The sequence below is a fragment of the Eupeodes corollae genome, chromosome 1 (genome assembly GCF_945859685.1).
Source record: "Eupeodes corollae chromosome 1, idEupCoro1.1, whole genome shotgun sequence".
Lineage (NCBI taxonomy): Eukaryota > Metazoa > Arthropoda > Insecta > Diptera > Syrphidae > Eupeodes > Eupeodes corollae.
The window spans coordinates 34,434,838-34,454,357 of NC_079147.1; the positions used below are offsets into that span (position 1 = coordinate 34,434,838).

At 35.2% G+C, this 19,520-nt stretch overlaps 2 protein-coding genes across 2 annotated transcripts in view; one reads left to right on the forward strand and one right to left on the reverse strand.

The window, feature by feature from the left end:
* LOC129954083 (ubiquitin carboxyl-terminal hydrolase 46) overlaps positions 1-19,520 on the reverse strand; it is a 90,820-nt gene that overhangs the window by 11,174 nt on the left and 60,126 nt on the right. Inside the window, exon 2 of the mRNA XM_056067752.1 lies at positions 10,282-10,438. The gene's annotated coding sequence lies outside the window, so the exon portion shown is untranslated. The remainder of the gene's footprint in view (positions 1-10,281; positions 10,439-19,520) is intronic.
* Positions 17,165-19,406, forward strand: LOC129954082 (neprilysin-4-like). The gene has a single exon (XM_056067751.1). The coding sequence runs from the start codon at positions 17,238-17,240 to the stop codon at positions 19,359-19,361; it is 2,124 nt and encodes a 707-aa protein (XP_055923726.1). The 5' UTR covers positions 17,165-17,237; the 3' UTR covers positions 19,362-19,406.

The window sequence follows — 19,520 nt, forward strand, 5'->3', positions numbered from 1 at the left end:
ATTGTGAAGTATAGAAGTAAGGTATTTCCAGGGGTGACAAATTTGTTAGAGCGCCCAAAAGACGATTGCCTCTGGAAAAAAAAGAGTCATATGTTCACACTTGAATGTGTCAAAAAATGCACTTAATTAGGGATTTCTGCGATAGAAAACAATTATCTGACCAAAGGGCGCCATTTTAGCTTAAACCGATCCCGCTTACAAAGGCCGAGCCAACTAAGAAATTCTGAGATCGCATTGGTGTTTAAAGAATCAAAAATTCGTTTTAAAAAATCATCGCACCAAAATGTTGCAGTTTTAGATTTTCTCTCGGGCGCCATTTTGCCTTAAATCGAACCCAACAAAAAAACACAAATACCTCAAATATCCGAACCAAACAATGAAGCAATTCTAAGATTGTTTTCTCGTTAAAAAAGTCAAAATAATACTAAAAAAAATCATATCACCAAAGTGTTGTAATTTTTGATTTTCTCTCGGGCGCCATTTTGCCTAAAATGGAATCCATTAAAAAAAACATCAACATCTTTAAAATATGAGCAAATTAAAGAATTCTGAGATAGTAATTGTGTGCTAAGAGTCAAAATCCTTAAAATCTCACCAAAGTATTGCAATTTTAGATTTTCTCTCGGGCGCCATTTAAAAAAAAACACCACAAATACCCCAAATACCCCAAAAGTCTATGGTTTTTTATAGAATTCCGAGTTAGTATTTGTGTTCAGAAAGACAAAATTCCTTAGACAAAATTAACTGATTTTCTCTCGGGCGCCATTTGACCTACAACCAAACCTGTCAACCAAAAAAAAAAAAACACCAACACCTTTAAAAGCTTAATCATTTCATTCTTCTATCCTCATTGCGATAAATTTTTTATTATGTTCACTAACTTTGAGAATTTATTTCCAAGGAATGATGATTAATATTTAAAAGGATAAATGATTTCATATAAAGGGTCACCATCAGAACTGAATAGGGAAAGAAATATTCGGAAACGATTATAGGAACACTCCAGAAGAAAGACAACCACTATATTACTCTATGTTAAGTCGTAATTGTTCACATTAGGGTTTGAAAATTACTTCTCCGAGAGAGAGCGAGAGAGGAATTATTTTTATTGGAAAAAAGCACATTGACTTTGCTCCTTCTGCTTCATTAATTAAAATTAAATTCCTGATGGTGGAAAATGGAATGTGCGGGCAGGATTTAACGACGAGTCCTGTTCTTGTATCTGGAATCAGAGGCTAACATCTATACCCGTACTTGTATACTTATTTTGTGCGCTTCCTGCCTGACTGTTAGCCTGTGCGATGTGTGACTAAGAGTCATGAATAATCAGGAGAACAGGACTGTCAGTGTCCTATGATGAAGACAGAAACAGAAAGGGGATGTTTTACAAAACATCAATTTAGTTGGTATGTATATAAATAAAGAAAGGGAGAACATCCATATCCATATAAACGTGCAAAGGCATTACCACATAAGGGGAATTTTTAATGTGAAGCACGAATGAGTCATGATGAGGAAGGAAGTTGCAGAAACCCAAACATGGAATATATGCGAAAAAGAGACGATTTTTTTTATTATTTATTTTTATATTCTGCTGCGGAAACAAAAATAAAATGACGCGACGACGCACGGAGGAAAGTTAAGTTTCTTGCCAACAAATGAGTCTTAAGGTGGTTTGCAATATTTGGTTATGGAGAATAAATTATTCAGTGACAACAACTTCTATGACTCATTTAAGGTTTAAGGGTATAATAATTCTGTTTTAACTTAAATAAAATATTTAAAGTAATCAAATAGGTGATTTGATTTTAATAGATTATGTATAATGTCTTCTTAGTAAAGGTTTGTTCAATTGCGACCTAAACAATTTGAGTTTTCTTTGTGAACACATCCCAACACAACTGTCAATGTAAAAAAAAAAAACAATATCATTCAAAATGGCTACTTCGGGAATATTTACTGCATGTGATTCTATTGAGATAATTTTTAATGACTTTTTCAGACATTTCGGGTGATATCTCTGCTAGAACATAAGAAATGTTAGTTTTAATGCGTCTGGATTTCGGAGATTATTAGTAAAAACGGACACCATGATGTTGGTGGTCAATTGACGTTTTAAAATCTGAAATTCCGCGACTAATACAAGGCGTGCGTGCGATAAGATTTTTCCCTTTTGTTTGTTCTCAGCAAAAATAGTCCATTTTAATGGAGGCATAGTCATCAGAACCGCTTCCACTTTCTACCTTCACAATATAACAATCGCGTATTGCCTGAAAAGAGGCTACAATTGGGGTTAGTAAGTTTAATATAATTTTAACGCCCTGTTCGATTGATAAGGGATCCATTATCGGAAATGGTAATAGTTGAAATAAGACAGTTCAAATGACAGCTCATTTTGCAGATAGCAAATGTCAGGGCAACTAACTTGAAACCATGACTTTACATTTCTACCATGGTTAAGTACAACTACCAGTCAAATTCCTGGAATAGATTTTTTTTTAGGTTCTAGTACAATTTTTGTATGCCTATACTTCAAATGTGTATCTTTCTTTTTGTACGTAAACTTCTTCCAATTCCAAAACTAAACAGAGGCTGGGATGCGACCCACACTGATAACTTCAAATCCAGTCTGTCGATTTGTCTTGCTTAAAAGTTTGTCTATATGTACTCGTATCAATTATTACCAAATTTGCGTACTATTTTTTGTAGATTTCATTTTATATGAAAAAACGGACTGTTGGATTTTTATATAAAAATTACTGAATATCGAAAACAATATTTTCTGTGAAATAAAATAAGTTTGAAGCCAATAATTATAATTTTTGAAAAGCTATTTGAGTCGAAAGTAAATTTTTACCAAGTTTTGTTAAATTTTGTTCAGATTTTTAATTTTTTGTACAAAAACTGTCAATTTTTTTCAAAATTTTACTGAATGTTAACAACAATATAAATTAATTTAAAGCCAATATCTACAATTTTTGAAAAGATATTTGAGTCGAAAACCAATTTTTACCAACTTGTATACCTTTTTTTAAGGTTTTTATTTGTATTAAAAAAAAATGTCAATTCTATTTTTCTCAAAATTGTATCAGATGTCAAAAATATTATTCTTCGTTGCACAAAATTGTTTTGGAGATGAAATCATATTTTAGTCGTAAATTTTTGGAGGTGACAAATTTTTTTTTCTGTTCTTTTGATTTATAAAAAAAACGGTTAAATGAATTTAATCCAAGTCTCTAGCGTTTTTGGTTCGTAAGATGTTTAGGGTAAATCAAAATGTTCACTTTTTTTCAAACTGCTACGGTAAAAAAAACCACCCACGCAATTTTCTTCAGAGCTCTTTCTGCCTTATTATCTGTATAACAAAATTTATTTGACATCGATATCTCTTCTAATTCTTGAGCTATGGACGACGAAAAAACGTCGCGAACGTACGGACGTACGAACGTACGTACACACGCACGCACAGACATCTTTCTAAAAATCTTTTATTTCGACTCTTGAAACCTTGAAAAGTCGAGAAATGTCAAAAATTTTCAATTTGACAAATCGCACCCATTACAATAACTTCCTATGGGAAGTTAAAAAGACAGTTTATTGACTATCAACTAGAAAAATGTAATCTCATTTGATGGTATTTGTTTAGAACACTAATTAAACAGTTTGTAAAATCTTTAGCAGTCATAGTACTCTTTTCTTTATTTATAAAAGTACACCGTGACAACCCTGGAACCTGTCATTGGGCTGCGTTCAACGAATATTTTATACTTTTTTAAGATACTTCTTTGTTCAAGAAGGGTTCATTTTTATACTTTTTGCGTTTGTTTAAACAGTGGCTAATTTTAGATAAAAGTTGAAAAATATAGACTTATTCATTCTTATTTATTGCATTTGTTTACTATTTTAAAACATTCCAACAGCTTTCTTAATAGTAGTACTTAATTATTCAATGTCATAACTTCAATATAATAGTAAAGGGGTTTTTGGTTCGTTTAATAGGAGTGCAAACAATTTTAATGTTTTAAGGTATAGAACCTTTCTACTTTAAAAAAAAGTTTAGAAAGCGTACACAGGCTGGAAAATGATCATAACTTTCAAGGTCATAAATTTAACGAAAAATATTGTTAAATGCAAGTTTACGTTTTCTTTTTGCGTTTGCAGAACTGAAATAATTAATTTAGCAACAATGCATAATAATATAAATTATTAAGGCTCTAACAAGCCTCAATTTAATAAGTAAGAAAGGGCGTATAATGCTTTGGTAAATAGAGGCTTCTAAGGCAGTCGAACACTTTCCTTAATACATTCATAACATGATCATCTAAGCGTTATGTGATCCCTAAGTTATTTGTCTTATCAACTGATTCAATTGGAGTATTTTCTAGAAAATCAGTTGGAAATTAGCTAAAATACAGTTTATTTTCAAAAACAACTAAACAATTTGAATTTTGTTAGGGTTTAACAGTAAACTATGTATTTCTTCCAGTCTATTCTACTTTGCTTTGCAGATCACAGTTAAGCCTTAAGGCACTATCTGCAATCAATTCGAATTTACAAGAAAAGTGCAGTGTCACATCATCTATATTTATGTGCAAATTAGCTTCTCTAATACTTTTACTTTTAGATCATTAATAAATATTTTAAAAAGCAGTGGACCCAATACAGATCCATGAGCAACCCCACTTTATATATCTTTGAACTGTGATTTAGAACCTTCCTTTCAAAAACACTAATTAATTTCTTTTATGTTACAATTGTATCAAACAAGCACAAATATCTATAAAATTAAAAAAAATTTGAGGAGCATATGTTCAACGGTATCAAAAGCTTTAGAACAGTCCAACAAGGTTACAAAAATTTCCAAGTCATTCTTCATAGAAATTCGAATATCATCTGATAATTTTATCAACTCAGATAGACAACTATGCTTAGACATACAACTTTTTGCGACATATAAGATTATTTATTTTCAAGATCCCGGAAAGTTGAAAGTGAAGAAGTTCCTTGACTTTTGAAAAAAATATGCAGGTGCAGAAAGTCTAGAACCCGGCATTTTGAGAAGGCGAATACACATTTGCTGTTTTAAGAAAAAGTTTGAATATGAACGTAAGGGGTTTACAGCTAAAGCATTTTTACACTTTTTAATTTTATTGGGAGAATATCATCGGGACCGCTTGAGCAATTATTATTCAACACGGAAAGAAGATCAAAGAGCGTACTCTGTAGCACAAGAATATGACTGCAGCTAGTTTGCGAAAAGGAGTGAAGATTATAAACTTCATCAACTACTTCAGGGCTATCAACAAATTACTCACGAAAATTGGTTGCGAAAGCGTTACAGATATGTATTAATAGTTTCACATAAGGAAAGGTTCTTGAAAGGAAAGCTAAGTTGACAAGTTTCCGAAATTTTGTTAGGATTCTATTTTAAGGAGGTGCGCATGTCAGTAATATATAAATAGAGTATAAGGTATTATAAAGAGTCTTAAATTCATTAAATAGTCCAATATAAAAAGAGAAGTTAGTTAGGAAAACAGAGTATTGAGGTAAGTTTTTCATGTCTTATTTCTTTTGTTTCGGAGTGAAAGCAATTCTTCAGTGTTCTAAGGGTGGCTTAAGATTGTATTTCTTGGTTTCTTCAATGATAGGTTTTTCATCAATATTTGAAAACGCTTCTATATCAGCAATTCCGAAAATGGTTAAATCTCTAGAAACTAGAAAACAACTGGAAATAAGCTTTTTTAAAATCAAAATTATATAAGCAATCAAAGTAATTACTACGTTCCTTCGGGTGATCACTTAAGTCAAGAAAAAATGTTCCAAGAGGGTGATATTTATCAATATTAGTGATTCCTGCTCTAAATTCTAGGACAAAAGTACTATTAGCGTCAGAAGAAAATACCGAATCAATAATTCGATTTTAAAAGTTTTTAATACAGCTTGATTTGATTTAAGCCATTAAAAAGGAAGATAGTTCCAATTTTTGTTCGTTCCTACTTAAAAAATTTGTTGTTAAGCTCATCCGGATCAATATTATCTAATTATTGATTTTATTACGTCCGATCCCCATGTTTCCACACAACTGACGAGACGATGGCAGATTACTTTAGGATTAATATGTTTGTTTAGCTTTTTGTACTTTGGAATTAACTTTTTACGCACCAAACGAAAAGAATTATAAAACTCAGCTAAATTTAATCTTTTCCATCTATTATATGCAAAAGCAGGAATGAAGTTCTAAAGTTTTATGAGCAGATGAACGAAATTCACACGTACATAAACCTCGAACCGAAAAGGCAGGAAAGACGAAAGTGGAAAGATCATGGTGGAACCGCAGTCAATGCTGAGGATATGGAAGGACCACTTTTGTAAACTGTATAACGGCCACGACGAGCTGAATTCCACTGTCAGGCAGAATGATCCATTCAACATAAACGACAAAAACCAACAATCGCGTCTTCCCGATTTCCACGAAGTCAAGATTGCCATATGTTAGCTGAAATCTAACAAAGCCGTGCTCTTCCAAACAGCTGGCGATAATTTGGTTAAGAGCATCACCAACTTATATGTAAAATATGGGCGGAAGAAAACATGCTTGATGAATAGAACTAAAGAGGCATCAATCTACTTAACATCGTTTACAAAATCTTCCCTGCCGTAAAATGTGAACGTCTCAAGCCCATCGTCAACAACCTGAGAGGCCCTTATCTGTGTGGTTTTAGACCAGGAAAGTTCATAGTTGACCGATTGTGCAGGATGACAATGGAGAATTCACGCTGCTTCATAAAGGTTGGAAACAACTTAACAGAACCTTTTGATGTCAAAAAAAGACTGATGCGTTATCATGCAACTTTTTTAGCGTCATACTTGAAAGAATAATGCACAGAGCTTCTATGGCAACACTAGAGGCACTATCTTTCAAAAGTCTGTCCAATTATTAGCATATGCTGATGGCATTGACATTATTAGAAGAACTCATCGCGATGTTGATATTGAGGCAGAGGCGGCAAAAATGGGTTTAACGGTTAATGAGGGTACAACAAAGTACATGATGTAGTCAAGAAAGGACTTACAACACCGACGTCTCGGTCAAAACGTCTCACCATCAACAGACGTAACATTGAGGTAGTTAAGGACTTCGTCTACCTAGGATCCGCTATGAACGCAGAAAACAACAAAAGCGCTGAGATCAAACGAAGCATAACTTTTGCTAACCGCTGTTTCTTTGGGCTAAAAAAGCAATTGAGTAGCAAAGCCCTCTCTCGAGGGACCAAAGTGTCGCTATATAAGATCCTACTCATCCCCCTCCTGCAATACGGTGCAGAAGTATGGACTATGACAGAAGTGAATAAAAGCACCTTGGGTCGTTTCGAGAGAAAAGTAGACTTAGCCAGATGGGTAAAAGTCCAACGACTAAGATGGATGGGTCATGTGGAGCGCATTAAAACCAATGTTCTGGCCTGGAAAGTCTGCAAATCCATACCTACAGGACAGAAGGAGCAGTAGAGGAAGACCGCGGATCAGGTGGCGCGCAAAAGTGGAAAGTGACTTCATCCAACTTATTTTCATTTTAATAAATTAGAGAATTCCACAACTTTAACGCGTGAACGAAAAATTGTAGTATATTGGTATCAGATCGCTGCTTTGATTCGAGCGTGGAAAAGGATTCTGTTGTAAAGGTACGTCGGCGTCGGTTGTCTTGTTTGCATGACATTGTGGAGCATTATGAAGGTCCTAAACGAGAAAAGGTTATCAAGAGAAATACCATATATTAATCTTACATATGAGGAAATGTAAACATATTTCCCTAGTCCAAAAAATAAGCGGAATAGGCAGCGACTTAGCAAGTATCATTCTTGTTTTTATTGGAGTGATTCTTTGGGTGGTCCATAACACACGCAAGCCTCCATACGTATGATAAGTTGTATATGATTTGTCCAAGTGAGTGTCTTATTGAATACTACTTCAAGATTCTTGGCCGAGTCAACAAACTGAATAGGGTTATCATTCAGTAAAATTAGAGAAAAGCAAAATGTGTTTATAGGGCCTTTTGAAATGACTAAGCATTTTGACTTAGTAGGATTTAAACAAAGTCCGTTTGATCGAGACCAGAGCAATATCTGATTAAGATCTTCGTTTATCTCTCAAATACCATTGTCAACCAACCCCAGCGGACAAGTGTACCTGAGCTATACATCATCGGCATACATATGTATGGATGAGTTAAAGCTTAGAGACGGGAGCTCATTAACATACATAGTAAAAAGTAATGGGCCCAAAATGGACCCTTGGGGAACAACTCGTTTTAGCGGAAGAAAACTTGAAGTTTGTTTGTTAGCAACTACTACTTGGTGTCTATAACTAATATATGAGAAAATGAGTCTCAATGATGATGATGTAAATTGAAACTCATCCCTTAATTTGATGCATAAATTAAGGTGGTTGACAGTGGCTTTAGAAAAATCCAAAAGAGTGAAAAAAGGCACGAAATTCTTATTTTTGTGTTCATAACTTTTTTCAAAAACTTTGGATAAATATGACAATATGGCTATTGGCCTATACTCATTCCGGGTTTTTGGGACAGGAACAATTTTAACACGTTTCCAGACGGTAGGAAAAACTCCAGTCATGAGAAGAGTGTTGAAAAGATGTGTTATAACACGGGATGGATTTCGTCAAATGCTATTGAGTTTGATTTAATAGATAAACAGTTTAAGAACAACTTCATCATCAATTGCTGAGAAGCTAATAGCTGAAACACAAACACGCTTCAGCTTCGGCTTCGCCTCACGTTTACGAGTTCAGCCATAGGAATTCAATGCATGCTATCACAATGGAGCTTCGAGCTCTCGTTTCGTTTGACAATCGTAAGGAAAAGAACGTAATGTGACTCCAAACGGAAGCTCTAGTTCAATTATCTGAACATTGGCCTTGTCTGACAGCTCAACAGCTGTAAAAAAGTGTTAACAAACAAAATATTTGCTCTTTGGAGGGATGAAATAATAGAAATGTCATTCAAAGCAACCTCGAAGCAAGGCCACCTTAACGCAGACGAAGCTGAAGCTGAAGTGTGTTTGTGATTCAGTTATAAAGCCCCTTTTAGAAAAGATGTCGGTTTCTAAAAATCCAGAAAAGTCTGCAAAACTGGAGACATCTATCTAGGGACCGAGCTAGAAGGAGAAGTTTGTTGGGTGAGGCCCTAGTTCTCACAGGACTGTAGCACCACCTTAAGTAAGTAAGTACATGCAGAATCACGTTGATTTTTGTATTCATTGATTTCAGATAAATAATTTAACAAATCGTCATCAGAGAAGGAAAGCAATTATTACAAATTATTTTTTACTCAAAGATCAGTTTTTATTTTATAAAAATTTAATTTATTTTTAAACGTGAGTTTACTTATGTCACATTTCTTTGGTGCGGACGAAATATGAAATAAAAATTAAATTTAAAATTACAGAAGTTGTTAAATATTTCTATTATATTAAATTGTTTGTAGTAATTTATACTCTCGTTTATATTTTATAAGAATTTCATTCATCTAATTTTCATGCTCATTCTTATTTCATCTATAACTAATTGTCCACCTAAATTACAATCAAGCAAACCTATTTATTCATATACTCGTAAAATACTGTTTTTTTATTATAAGGAAATTAAAAATATATTGAATTTTAAAGTTTTATTGATTTTCTCAATCGTATAGAGTTTTTCTCATTTACAATCTACACCAAAAGACTCTCATTGCAATAATTTATTATAAATAAATTCAAAATAAATACCATTTGCGATTTACTTTCGATTGCGATTTTTCATTCATCTAAATCAATATTAACTTAAGATTCCATAAACAACATTCATTTTTTAAATTATTTATAAGAGCTTGCAAAATAAAACAAAAATTCCAAGGACATTTTGCCATTAAGGAAAGTTAAGGAATTGCTTATGCTATAAATTTCTTTTAATGGTACTTTTACTATGATGGCATTGGGTGGGTTATTATATTTTTATTTCTATTCTTATTATTATTAAGACGTTCCAGATCGTTTACAGCGCATTAAGCATTTGGATTTTGTCCAAAAATTATAACAAAGACTTTTACATATATGGATATATTTTTATATAAAGAAAAAAGTATTGAAATTAAATTTATGTAAAGAGCTAAAAGGCTATTATATAACTTATAGACTTAAAATACTTGGGAAAGGGATATTTATTGAAATAAAATCTAAAGTTATGTAGATTTAGAAAAATAATAATAATAATGATAATAATGCATACCGTGTATATTTATTGTTAATCATCAATTAGAATGCAAGCATCCAGCACTAAAAATTTCTACTAATTCAACATCTACAAAAGCTAGTTTATATTTTCTTTTTTTAATTTTTGTGAGTGCTTATTTAGTTTTACATAGAAATTTAGTTTGAAGCTTTGCCTGAAAATAAACAGAAAAATGAAAAATTATTAATTATTTAATTTAATTAATGAAATATTTTGTTAAAAATAAATTATTTCAAAAAAAATACATGAATATTTTTACATAATCATCATCAATGTAAATTTTTGGTTTTGAAAAGTGAATTATGTGCGATTGTCAACTATCAATTGATATTTGATTAAAATTCAAAACTAAACATTTTCTTCGTATTCAAATATTTATCAATGTTCCGGTAAAATGTTACACTTAAAAATGTATCGGATGATCAGTATTGATAGTTGACATTCGCAGTAACACTGGAGTAAATATGTGAGTTTTCAAAATTTTCAAAAATGTGTTTTCAGATTGTTTGATATTTATACTTTGAAGTTAAATATTGTTTCAAGCTAGTTTGTGAATATTAAATTAATTGTGTTATTATTAAATCATTATTATGAAAAAAGAAGACCCTCTAAACTGCACCAACAATAGAGGTATCAGTCTATTTAACATCGCTTAAAAATTGTTCTCTGCCGTAATATTTCAAACTTGTTCGTTAGTGCAGTATGACCATGGAGAACACGATGCTCCATAAAGGTTGGATACAACTTAACAGAACCTTTCTATGTCAAAAAAGGCTTTAGACAAGGTGATGCACTGTCACGTGATTTTTTTAACATCGTACTTGAAAGAGTAGTGCAGAGCTCTCACGGCAACACTAGAGGCACTATCTTTCAAAAAACTGTCCAATTACTAGAATATGCTGATGACATTGACATAACCGGAAGAACTCATCGTGATGGCAATGTTGAGTATTGAGGCAGAAGTTACAGAAATGGGTTTAGCGGGAAAAAAGTACACGCTGTCATCAAGAAAGCACTTACAATACCGACCGCGACGTCTCGGTTAAAACGTCCCCATCGACAGACGTAACTGTGAGGTGGTTAAATACTTTATCTAGGCTCCGCTATGAACGAAGAAAACAACACCAGCGCTGAGATAAACCGAATAATAACTCTTGCTAAACGCTGTTACTTTGGGCTAAGAAAACAATTGAGAAGCAAAGCCCTCTAAATGGGACGCTATATAAGGCCCTCTTCATCCCCGTAATACTATACAGTGCAGAAGCAAGTAAGGGGTGTCCCAAAATTAACGCAAGATTTGAATTAAATAGAAAACACCGTTTTTAGTCTTTTGATAGTTATATTTTTATGGACTCGTAAAGTGCATAGGATAGGGTTATGTATGGAATAACACTTCGGACAAATGGCCTCCACGGCTTTGCATGCACATCCGCAGTCTTTTGTTGAAATTTTCCATGACCATTCTGCATAAATGTGGCTGAATTTCGTTGATGCAGCGTTGAATCTCCTTCTTTAATGCACAGGTGGTTGTGGGCTTGTTGACATAGACTTGTGATTTCAAATAACCCCATAAAAAGAAGTCTAATGGTGTTAAATCACACGTTCTGGGAGACCAATTTTGATCACCGAAACGAGAGAGTACACGACCTGGAAATGTCTCATGCAGTAATTGAATTGTTTCACGGGCTGTATGACATGTGGCACCGTCTTGTTGAAACCACATATTGGACACATCAATATCATCCAATTTTGGCAGAAAGAACTGTGTAATCATGTCGCGATATCGAGCACCAGTAACAGTCACTGCTTGACCAGCATCGTTTTCAAAAAAATATGGCCCAATTATGCCTCCAGCCCAAAATCCACACCATACAGTCACGCGTTGTGGATGCATTTGTTTTTCGACAATCACATGTGGGTTCTCCGAACCCCAAATGAGGCAATTTTGGCGATTGACAAAGCCATCAAGATGAAAATGTGCTTCATCGCTTAGGATGATTTTGCTCGAAAAATATGGGTCCATTTGTTGATGTTCAATAATCCATTAAACGAACTCTCTTCTCTGTCCATGGTCATTAGGCTTCAATTGTTGTGTTAATTGAATTTTGTAAGCATGAAGACACAGATCTTTGGTGAGTATACGCTGTAGAGAGGTTCTTGAAATTTGCAATTCTTGTCCACGAAGTCGAATTGAGGTTCCTGGATTATCAGCAACACTCTCACTGCTTCCACATTCACATTTGAACGGCTTGTTTTTGGACGACCAGTGTGTTTGGCGTCTCCAACGGATCCAGTCACCATGAATTTTTCAATTAATCTCTTCACAGTTGACGAAGTTAAAACACTATTCCGACCATATTTTGTATGAAATTTTCGAACTGCAGCCGCCAAGCTTTCACTATTTTTGAAATATTCTTTACTAATGAAGACACGTTGTTCTATCGTGTAACGCTCCATTTTTAATAACCCTATACTGTTAGCTGTCAAATTGCTTTTTTTTCAGGGTTGCCAACACTTCACTGGACAAATGGCGGCAAATTCAAATCTTGCGTTAATTTTGGAACACCCTTTACTATGACAAAAGTGGATGAAAGCATCTTGGGTCGTTTCGAGAGAAAAGTTCTTCGTGTGATCTACGGTCCCGTAAGCATAGAAAGGGAGTGGAGAAAAAGATGGAACGATGAACTGTACGGGCTGTACAGCTACTTAGAATTAGCCAGAAGGGTAGAAGTCCAACGACTAAGATGGTTGGGTGACGAAGAGCACATGGAAACCATTCATCTGCCCAGGATAGTCTTCAAATCCATACTCCCAGGATAGAAGGTGCAGTGGAGGAAGACCGCGGAACACGTGGCGCGCACAAGTGGAAAGTGACCTCACCCAATTTGGAGCAGGAAACTGCAGACATTTGCTAGGGACCGAGCTAGATGGAGAAGTTTGTTGGGTGAGGCCCTAGTTCACACAGGACTGTAGCTTCACCTTAAGTACATAAGTAAGTATATCATTGATCCCATGAAGAAGTCCTGTTTTTATTTCTAAAAGAAAAATCTTTTCATAAGATATTTATAAAAGGTTATGGGTTTGTTTTAAATGAAAGGAATTATATTTTTCAGAAAACAAAAATCCAAGCTTCAAGTTCAAGGGACTTTGTCATAAACAAACCGACACCTCCAGAACTCAATGATGAATGGTCAAGAAAAATCATAAAGCGAAAGATAGTCAACTGAGAATATTGGTCATCTAGATGATGAATCCAATATTTGGCAAGTTTTCTCTACGAAGTGTGAGACTTAAACTTTTGGGAAGCCGAATCTACTTAAGAAAATTATATAGCATTCACTATATTGGTGGTATAATGATTGACCATATAGATGACATTCTTCGAGTTGTTAATTTGGTAAGAAGTTCTGGGAAACCTTTAGAAGAAGATCAAGTTGTTGAAGTTTTGTTAGTGAGTCTGCTAGAATCTTACTCTGGATTCTTCACATCACTCGAAGGTCGATATGAAGCTGATTTGACCTTTGAATGTGTTACTGGTAAGATGTTGGAAAATTCATTTCTTTCAAAGACGTTTTGAAAGAAATGAAGATAAAAAGTAAGATAAATGTTCTATGTTTCGAAGAAAATGGTTGTCAAGGAAGCAATAACTTGTTTTACTGCAACTAACAAGGACATGCAAAAGCGGGCTGCTTCACAAATTCAAGTCATCTTTAAAGAAGGAAAATATGCCAATCAAGATAATAACATAACATCAGCAATCAAGTTTTTGTCTGAAGTATGTGATGAAGGAAGACCTGGACTCTGGAGCTACAATCCAAAAGACCAATGATACAATTTTTTAACTACCAAAAATCTAATAACGATAACCAGAAGATACTTCTGTAAGAAGTTTTATATATGTATTCCTAAGCTGAATGGAGGATTTCTTTCGGTGAAACGAATAAAAAGTCTAGGTCATAGAGTTGTTTTCGAAAGAATGTTTCTGTCAAATCTACTTTGCTCAAGCAAAATTACAGTTTTACTAGTTTAAAATTGGAAAATCCATTGAACTGTCCTGTGAAACTGTCAATTCATTGCGCAGACATACATCAGAGGAATCGTAGACTTAGCCATAGAGATTAAATAGCTATCGAGAGGCTTGTGAGAGAAGATCTCGCAACTGGAATTCATCTGAGGAAGTTCCTAGAGAAGATTATTTGTTAGCACTGCAATAAAGACAAGTTGGCACAATCTAAGTTTCCTGGATTTAGACCAGGATATTCAGCAATAGATAACATTTTTATATTCAGGAGCTTGACGAATAATTTCTTGAAACAAAAGAAAAAGCTGTATGTATTTTTTATCGATTTAAAAGCAGCTTTTGATTCTATCGATCGAGGTGCACCATTCTATAAGCTGTATTGTCTTGGGATATAATTGAAGTTTGGAAGCGTTCTTGAGCAAGAACGGCTGTGACAGGTGAAGAACTCTCATACTGATTTGAAACCTGAGACAAGGTTGTACATTAAGCCTTAATTTGTTTGCACTATTCATAGATGGATTTTTCGACGGGTGGAGTGTATTTCGCAAGGATGAGGATTAAGGCACTTCTGTTCACAGACGATGTAGTCATGTTTGCGCATTCACCGGAAACTGTGAAGCTTATGATTAACAGGGTTTACTGGTCATTGTCAGTTATGGAATTTAATAGTAAATATAGATACATCGAAGGTAATGGTTATAAAAAATGGTGGTGGATGTAATGCATCAAATGAAAAATGGAGCTTAAATCGTAAAAATATTGAATGTGAGCTAGACTACAAATACCTTGGCATTACTGTTACAAACAATTTAAAAATGGAAAACACTTGAAGGAGAAATTGGTTAACATGGAAACAATGCTTCATGAAGTATTTGAAGTTGAGAGCATTCTTTTATATGGATCGCAGGTAAAAAAAAAATTGGGTGGAGCAACAGTCCGTTTGAGAACTAGGGCCTAGTGACTAACAACTCTCAACCATTCCTGTGTGCGAGTACTTTTGTCAGGGATGGAAGGGACCTACAGTTTTAAACCGAATCCGAACGGCTTATTTGAAAAAGCGCTTTTCATGACAAGAATTACTCCTAAGGGATTTGTCAATTTCTCGCAAGAGGCAGTAGTCGTGAGAAAAGTTAAGTGGCACAGGCAGTGATTGAACCCAAGACACCTTGCATGACAGTCCAACGCACTAACCATCACGCTACGGGTACTACAAAAGTACGAGTACCTATGGTTTCAAGCACTCAGCCTGAAAATGGAACATGAGAGCAACAGAAATTATACTGTGAATGAAATTCAAGGCATCGATAACCGATTTCTGTTAATTCTTAAGAAAAGAGAGAAATCGTCAAACAAAATTCATGTTGCTTTATGTTGAAGACATTCTGGTGGCTGGATTTTCTCCATTTGAAGATGAAAGACTCGGGAAAAGCCAAAAATTATCGAGGTGAAAAAGACGGCTCAATTAAACTCAACGACTAATAAGAACCTACAAACTTGAAGAAACAGGTTTCTTGAGTCCAAGTGAAGAGACAACTTCGAAGTTACCAAATAATACTTTTGATCGTGAAGCTATTGGGTTATTACTTTTAATTGGAACCGTTTTAAAACCAGATATATCCTTAGCCTTTAAACTTTAAAGCAGATCCATAAAATCTCCAACTGAAAGTGACTGTAAAACTGTCAAAGAGATATGCGCAAACTTGCAACTAAAATTAATAAATTAGGCGTCTCAACAATCCGTAGAGAACTAGGGCCTAGTAACTTACAAGTCAAGTTGAAAACAGACCTTAATTGATATGTTATCAACCGAACCGCTATATGCATGTAGCGGCATCATATGCAAATCGAGAACTTATTTGACCACGAAGAAAAATCAGCCAACAAATATATAAACAATCAGGGGTGTATTGACCTTATTGAATCTAATAAATGTGGAGCTAGAAGCAAACATATTTTTGATATTGACAAATCTCTTCTTCTGGTGTGCCCCAGGGCTCTGTTTTGTCTCCGACCCTATTTCTCATTTTTTTAAATCATCTTCTGTCTGCTACTTCTAATAAAGTACATTGTTTCGCTGGCGATAACACTCTTAGCTTTTCATATTTGTTTCCAGACTCCTCTTCGGATGTGAAACTGCAATGGCAAAATATGATAACCTCATTAAAGTCCGGCCTACACATTTGTGCAATGGGGAATAAAAAACCGCGTGGAATTTAATGCTTCGAAAACCCAATGCTGTCTTGTATCGTTGAAGCGTCGGGCTTATAACAAGCCTAGTCGGAATAAACCATGCCAAAACCGAAGATATTTGCGAATGCAATGACGTTTGGAATCAAACTAAACCTAACAAAATGACAGTTCTTCTTACAGGAAGAAGCGAAAATAGATCTGTTTCTTTACCCTGCATTTTTACAATTCTCAATGCTATTTGAATTTGACATTTAAAGTTCTCATAAATCAAAACTAAATTTACAGAACTTTGGACTTAACTCACTTGGACTAAAAGGACGGTATTTAAATTCAGAGCTAGGAAATATGCCTTATGTTTTCGTATTTGGAATCGGGAAGGTAAACGCAATCACACAACCAAATCATAACACCGCGTCTCTTCCAATCAAAACATTGAGTCAGAAAACATTGCTTATTTGAATATTATTTGTTTACTAAAAATTCCAATCCAATATTAATATTTTGTTTTATTTTCTACTGTTTTACTCGAAAACTGTTTTGACGTTTAAATCTTCTCTATCAACAATTTTATTGCTCCGAGAGATAACCCTACGTATCATGGTATGTAGATTTTCTCTTGGCACTGAACCATTTAAAACAAAATATCTGCTCCATTTTCAATGCCGATAAGCACAACGTCCGAAACCACACATCACTGAATTTTCTTGAAATGAAATTCAAATTTAGTTAGCAAAATAATACAATGACGTCGCGATCAATTGAAATTCGCAGTGTGATCTTTTTGATATTTTTCATTTTGCATCAAATAAGCTCCTTCCAAGTGCCAGTTAAACGTTTAAAAAGCAATGACCTGCATAAATTTCGAATTCCGAGAGCCGATAAGATGCGCAGGTATATGAATGACTCAGTCGATCCATGTTTTGATTTTTATGAATTTGCATGTGGAAACTGGCAGAGTGAATATCCAGCAACTCAGGACAATCCAAGTACCTCGCCAATGAAGGATTTAGAGGATACTGTTATCAAAGAGCTTCAAGTCATTCTCGAAGACGGTGTTAGAACAACCGATGGTAAAATTGGACGATTAGTCAAGGATTTCTATGCGTCCTGCATGGACAGTGAAAGTGCTTCGCAAACAATCAAGGGAGTTTTCTCGGAGTTTGTGCACAAAAATCTAGGAATGCCGGCGGTGGCAGATCGTTGGGATGAACGAAACTACAACTGGGTTACACAAGTAAGTAACCTTAGGAAGCAATATGGAATGGATATCTTGATAGGGCTGAATATCAGACCAGACTTGAAAGTCAGGCAGGACAGCCGCATTTATATTGGAGAACCTTCAACCCTGATTCCAAGACATATTTGCAGAGAAGGCGATTTCAAACACGAGAAATACGTTGAACTGGAGGCGGAAATAGCAGATAACATGGCCTATTGGTTCAATATAGACAAAAGTGAGGGTACAATATTTGCCAATAATGTGCTGAACTTCGAGACGAACTTGTGCCGTGGGATGGCTGAGGAAGAAGGGCCCGATGTCTTTCCGAATACAACTCGGATGACATTGTATGATTTAAATGCAACATTTCCCAGCATGAAGTTCATCAATTTCGTGACAACAAGTTTGGGACATTCGATCCATCAGACGATTTATCTGCAACATGGAATGTACTTCGCTCACCTGTCAAAGTTGCTTCCGTCAACTTCGAAGCGTCTGATTGCGAACTACATCATGTATCGCGCTTTGAATGCCATCAGCTTTCCAGAACAGCAAAACAGAGAAAAACGTGCGACCATGTGTGTGGAAAAGTGTATGCAACATTTTTCGAAAGCAGTTGGAGAAATGTTCAGTAAGGAGAATTTCCACGCGGAAACGCAGGAGGAGGTAGAGCAGCTGTGGATCAATCTGACAGAAGCCTTCAAAAATAACATAGCCAGTCAGCTGTGGATCGAGGAGACCACCCGCAGGCAGGCCGTTTACAAGATAAACAAAATCAAGCTCAAGTTTCCGAACTATTACCAGGATTACCTCCTCAATGAGTACGGCTCTGTAAAGATTGATAAGAAACACTTTTGGCAGAATATCCTCAACATCCTGGAGCTGGAGCAAAAGAATGAAATTAACAAACTCTATGCCAACGGCGGCGGCAGTGGTGGTGGTGGTGGCGGGGACGGATTGAAGAGTGCAGGTGGGAAGGAAGTTGAGGCTTTCAATATTAATGTGGGATACAGCCCCTCACAAAACACAATTCGAATTCCTCTTGGTTTACTTCAACCACCGGTCTACCATCGGACTGCTCCGTTTTCGTATAAGTTTGGAATTCTCGGCTACTTCATTGCTCGAGAACTGGTGCATGGATTCGATGAGAACGGTTGGAATTTCGATGATGCCTCAGCTTTGCGTTTATGGTGGGATTCTGATACAACAGTCGAGTACAAAGAGCGAGCAACATGCTTTCGTGAGCAATACGTGAGTTATGCTGGGGAGGATTCAGGTATGTCGGCGGGAGAACTAGACGAGAATATACGAGAAATCATAGCTGGCAATGGAGCGTTGAATATATCATTCCATGCATATTTACAATGGCTTCAAAAAACCGACGATCCACATATTTTATACGATGAAACTCTTTCGGAAGTGGACTACACTAATACTCAGTTGTTCTTTATATCGTTTGCACAGAATTTCTGTAGTGCAACTTATTCCGAAGAGGAGCCGGTAGGGTTGTTCCCATGGGATGTTCCGAATTATATGGAGAAATTTGATGTCAATGGATTGCTTTGGAATATGAAAGAGTTTTCGAGGGAATTTAATTGCCTGCCCGGTACTGAAATGAATCCTGGCGATAAATGTGCTATATATTGATCTTTTCATTAACGTTTCAAATAAACATAAACTAATTTTTTTAAATAACAACTGGTGTTTTGAATTTATTGGATTTAATCATCAAACGCTTACAAACAACAAGTGTGAGAGGCCACAAGGCGGTGTCCTATCTTTTAGTCTTTTTAACTTGTTTGAAGA

Coding starts and splice junctions, on each gene's coding strand:
- LOC129954082 (XM_056067751.1), top strand. CDS start 17,238: ATGACGTCGCGATCAATTGAAATTCGCAGTGTGATCTTTTTGATATTT.